This window comes from Cibotium barometz, chromosome 13 (assembly GCF_041138505.1).
Source record: "Cibotium barometz isolate CiBa-2024 chromosome 13, ASM4113850v1, whole genome shotgun sequence".
Classification (NCBI taxonomy): Eukaryota; Viridiplantae; Streptophyta; class Polypodiopsida; order Cyatheales; family Cibotiaceae; genus Cibotium; species Cibotium barometz.
Genome location: NC_141058.1, coordinates 4793944 through 4799578, shown reverse-complemented (window position 1 = coordinate 4799578; position 5635 = coordinate 4793944). Strand labels below are relative to the sequence as shown.

Genomic DNA, 5635 nt, shown 5'->3' with positions numbered 1-5635 from the left:
TTTCGTTATGGTCATCTACCCTATGCCACACTCTATGAGCTATCTCGAGACAAGTTAGTTGAAGGTATACCCAACCTCAAACTGACAAAGGATGTCTATCAGCCCTGTCAAATGGGTAAGCAACATCGCTCCCCGTTCCCACAACATGCTACTCATCGTGCTTCGAGAATCCTCAGGTTGATTCATTTCGACTTGAGTAGCCAATCCCCAACCCCTTCTTTGAATGGATCTCTCTACTACATGCTGATTGTTGTTTTCGGTCGCTAATACATGTATGGTCTGGTGTTCTTTGGTTGGGTGTTTTCTTCATCACAAGTCTATTCTCTCTTCCAAGTTCCAACCGTAGTGTACCAAAAACTCAAGAACCGTTGCATTGCAAAATCCTACAATCATGGCACGACCGAATTGAAAGTGCCTACTTGAGATCCAGCAACATGGAGGGTGATGAATTCGAAATTCTTGACCACACTGCCCATCTTGGCTCACTAACACCAATAGATACTCTCTCCAGCCTTAGAGGAGTGGACTCCAAGGAGCATCACGTCTGCCAATGCCCATTATGCTATGACCTCAATCTCCCTTCACCCTGGCTGCATTGAGGGCTATCTTCACATCAAAGGTACACATAAATACATACATCTGTATGTACATCCATGCACACGTCCTTGCCTACATATATACGTGTATGTGTACCTATAAAAATGTCTTTAAGTGGGAATAGGTATTTATATGTTCATAAAGTTTTCAATGTGTATATGTGTACATCAGTGTGAATCTGTGTAGATGTGTGTGCGCGTAAGCATGTGCATGTGTGTGTGTGTGTGTGTGTGTGTGTGTGTGTGTGTGTGTGTACACATGTATATTTGTGTGTATGTGTGTACACAATTACACACACACACATCTATATACAGAAGGAAAATGAGTTCAAGAGCATTAACTTCAAGCATAGATTGAACATGCCGATGCAATAAATGTAACCTCAAAAAATCTGAACTTAAGGAAAGTACACGTCATAACCATTTCAGCCATTTCTGCAGTCATGGGCACATTACAAGCACTTTGTCAAGGTGTATTAGTCCTAAACTGCAAAAGAAAAGTACTCTCCTGCCTATTTAACTTTTTCTTACGTATAGTTCCAAACAAATTCCACAAGCGAAACATAATGAGAGCGAAACACAGCAGCTATTGTATAAGAGAGCTTCATTTATGATATGTAATTCATGGATATTTCAAAAGCACGATTGTGTATGGTGCATACCAGCCAAATAACAGGAACCTGCTACAAATGGCATCATTGCATTTTCAGGGACAGCAGGATGTACATCGCTAATCAACAGCACAAGTTACACTGGTAGCTTGGCTCATGAAAGACCATGTCATCATTGCCCATTCATGACCTGGAATCATCCAATATGCTTTTGTAACTCTTTGTAATCAAAAAAGCGTCAAAGGCCTATTCTTGCTGTGTAAGCAATAATCAAAGTGCATGGCCCGTGTGCACTATCCGATACTGTTTCTCTCAAGAATACCTCCAATCCCCCACAAACAGCAATTCTGCTCCTCGCATTACCATAACGCTGCTCAAGAAACTTCCTCGATCTGCAATGTGAGATCCTCAACCCCAGCTTCATGCAGCAGTCTTAAGGTCTTCTCTTGTATCAACTTTGTGTTGCTTCCAGCTGAAAGTTGCACATGGAGACTGCCCACAATCTCTGTATTAGTAAAACTCCACATATGTGCTCTTCCTACGCTTCGTACACCAGCTAGTCCTGCGATTCCTTTAATTGCTGCCTTAAAAGATCTCTCTTTGTGTCTAGGAACTCTTTGCAGCAGTATCTCTGCAGAATTTCTCAGCAAGGGAACTACTGACCCTATTATAAGAGCAGACAGAAAGATTGAACAAGCAGGATCTGTTATCAGCCAGCCCTTGTACTTGATGAGGAGGGTGGATGTAACCACACCAACACTACCTAATGTATCTGCCAAAACATGCAAAAAAATGCCATACATGTTATGATCCATGTGGTGATGATGGTGATGGTCATCATGACTGTGATCATGATGTGAATGTGCGTGATCCTCATCTTCATTGTCGTGATTATGCTGATGCCTGTGACTCTCACAGTCATGTCCTTCTGAATGATGATGTACATGGCCACTACTGCAAACATGCCGAGTGTCATGGAGCTCTTGGTGAGGGGAAGTATGGTTGTAATGATGAGAATGATCATCATGATCATGATGATGAGAAGAATGTTCATGCTCACTCGCACACTGGTGACTATCTTTACGATGATGGTCATGATCATGATGACCATGACATTCCTGCTCAAAACCATGCTCCTGATGATCATGATAGCTTTTGTGTTGATGCCCCTTCTGTGAACTGTGACCTTGACAATCATGATGTTCATGGTCATCATGATGGTGGACATCATGTGCATCACAATGATGGACATCGTGAGCATCATGATGATGGGGATGATTTGTATAAGAATGATCCTTCAACTCATGAAGGTTTCCATACCCTTGCTCTGCCCCACTTGTTGCAAACCAATGGCCATTATACTGTGTGGTAACAGGTTGATGATGGTTATGAAAGGGTGGTTGCGAGGTGCCATCAGAAGTGATGGCGGAAAAATCCACCTTAGTGTCTTTAGTGGTTGAATGAGAGTTATGAAGAGACTTGTGGCTTGAATGAGAATGTGAACAGCTATGACCACCACTGCCGTGAGCATGATGGTGCTCCTCATGAAAAAATATTAATCCCACAATGTTCACCAGCAAACCACCTACTGAGACAACCAGCAAGCTTTCCGTGGATATCTCTGGCGGTTCAAGAATCCTTTCAATGGATTCCAACACAATGAGTGATGCAACCAATACTAGGAGGACCGCATTTGCATATCCAGAAACCACCTCAAATCTCCCATACCCATAATTGAACTTTGAGTTCTCCGGAAGTCGGGATATATATGATGCATACAAACCAATTGCCAAGGCTGCACAATCAAAAAGCATGTGGCATGCATCTGATATTAAGCCAAGACTATTGCTGAGAAAGCCATAAAAGAACTCCACTACCATAAAACCTGTATTTATAAGGAGGAAAATGGCGATCTTTCGAGACTTCTTATCAGAGATGATATGCTGCAAAGGCCTTCTTATCCAAGATGCAAACACGAAGGACCCGTAAGATTTGTCCCCGAGCTCTTCCCATGATAGCTGGCCCTGTAACAAAGCTAGCTCTTGAACTCCAATGCTAAGAACAAGGCTGCAAAACAGGAAACCGACAAGAGAGATGCCCTGTCCATAAAGGAGCTCCAACGCACAAAGACAACATGTTAGTATCTGAAATGCCTTGAGTGAATGGACTGGCAAGAAAAGCTTCTCCTCTATGTAAAACTCGCTGAAAAATGCAATGATCATCCCAAATGCGACAATGCTTGCCACAGACCAAAATGAAGAGCCATACTGCAAAGGGCTCTGTCTGGGTGCTAATGCTAGTTGTAATAAGGCAAACGGAAACAAAGCAAGTGAACCCATCGCATAAGAGAGCACCTGGATGCGCTTCTTGCCTATGCTTTTGAGAGCAGTTCTTGCTCCTATTATTCTCTGAACAGCTGACAAAACCCCACCTAGAAAGGGTGCAAGTATCGACCACACTTTTACACAATTTTCAGGTTGGTTGGTGAGCCGTATGCGTGTTCTGTAGCTGACATCCACAGCAAGCGGGGAGCAAGACACCCTTGCCCATCCGTGAGAGAGTAGAAACACACCCACCAACAAAGCAACAAGGCCGCGTGCCTTCCTTACAGTTTCTGAACTTTTGTTGGAAGAATCCAGTAAGACCTTGGCCACTAAGGAGCCTGCAAAATCTGCAAAGATGGTCTCCAAAGGGCCACATGATCGCAAACCCTCAAAGCATAAAAAGCATGAGAGTCCAAGAAGAGAGCCGCTGACAAGGAGTAAGCCCAATTGAGAAGACTGCACCTGCCGACCCTTCCAAGGGCGGTAGATGATGTTGAGGCACAGGGCAGCAATGAAGAGGGGAAAGAAAGCAAAAATGGCAAGCGGTGGAGGCAGGGGGGATGCAGATAACCACTGATGAAGAAGATAAAGGGAGAGCAGGTGCAGCAAGGTGAAGAGCCAAAGGGGGCCTTGAGGTGCGCGAGGACGCTTGGAAGGGGTGGGGGTGGGTGAAGGGGAGAACTTGAGGGCATTGTTCGATGGCGTAGGTGTAAATATGGGGTACAATCTGGCTGTTTTGCTTGTGCTAAGCTGTGGTTGGAAAGGATGGGGACGAGGGAGAGACAGCCTCGGCGGTACCGATCTCTGTTGTGCCATGATAGAAAGCTCCGGGCTGTAGTCTCAAACAAAAAGCCTAGATTGAATCAAAGAAGACCATCATCACATCCCCTTTACCTACTGCCATCTCATATGCCTGCTTTGTATTCTGGTACACCTATATACACTGGCCAGTGAAAGCACCGATCCTCAATTTCAACCAGCAAACACTGTCATCATACTCTGTGAAATAAATTTGGCCTTCTGCTACAGCTGAAACCCTAAACCAGATTTGTTAAGCACTGTAAACACGACCATAACATCCACTTTCAATGCCCTCTCAGTAGTATAGAATACTTCAAAATTTGTAAAAGCCTCATTGCCCAAGATGTCTCATCCTAAACAATAATTGCAAATTGAACCAGATAGCTGCTAATTTTGATGCAAGGCCACAAACTTTCTGTCTTCATGCCCCTCCAAAATACTTCCCTTTTGTCTACACCGATTGCTTAATCATCTCCTTCTTTGCAGTCATACCCTCATTCTAAAAATCAAAGCCTTAGTTGCTTGCAACTCCTCCATAGCCACAATACATCACAATTATTCTAAACAACAGAAACGGTACCTGTATTTGATCAAACCTGTAGAATTCACAACCCTAATCACATCTGCGATCTGCATAGCCACGCCACATCATTCTCGCAAACAGAAAATATCTTGAAAAACGTACAGTCACTGTCGAACCAAAAACCCTAATCGCCTCCCACAGAAAACCATAGCCACAAAAGATCAACCTCTTTGCTCCAAGCAGTAAAACTGGAACCTCCTTGGCTAAAATGTGTAAAATTGAAAACGCTTCCAGAGGTTTAGAGTCTCATTCGAAACCTAAAGCCACAACAGTCAAATTTTTGCTTTGGATAGTGTCTGTTTCAAAAAGCGAGAGCACTTCTTTGACTCTTGGAAGTGACCAAATCTGATTGAAAGCCTTGTAGTAATTCAAGTTTTCACCCTTCCGATCATAATATAAGGTTGAGTCAAATTTTTTTTTGACCAATAATATTTATTTATATTAACTGTTTTAAATCTAACATACACCAAACAGAGAAACTCTACTATCTACTCTTTTTTAACCTCATTCAAGATTTTACATAAGAATTCCCATCTTTTATCCTCACACAAGAAACAAGAATATTCCCACAAGAGTTGATACCCCAGCAATAAGCAAGCCTCCATCATAGTGCAGCGGAGGGACTATTTTTCTAGCATTTCCCCATGCTTTGACTAAACATTGGCTGTGGGTCTAGTGCCAACCGAGTTCTCAATAAACGCAACAAATGTGTGATCAATT

At 43.0% G+C, this 5635-nt stretch overlaps 1 protein-coding gene across 1 annotated transcript; it reads right to left on the bottom strand.

Moving 5' to 3' along the window:
• Positions 1-1048: 1048 nt before the first annotated feature.
• LOC147632294 (uncharacterized) lies at positions 1049-5274 on the bottom strand. Its single transcript, XM_086807105.1, has one exon. It carries the CDS (start codon positions 4345-4347, stop codon positions 1582-1584), a length of 2766 nt encoding a protein of 921 aa, XP_086663231.1. The 5' UTR covers positions 4348-5274; the 3' UTR covers positions 1049-1581.
• Between the last annotated feature and the right edge of the window lie 361 nt (positions 5275-5635).

Coding starts and splice junctions, on each gene's coding strand:
- LOC147632294 (XM_086807105.1), bottom strand. CDS start 4,347: ATGGCACAACAGAGATCGGTACCGCCGAGGCTGTCTCTCCCTCGTCCC.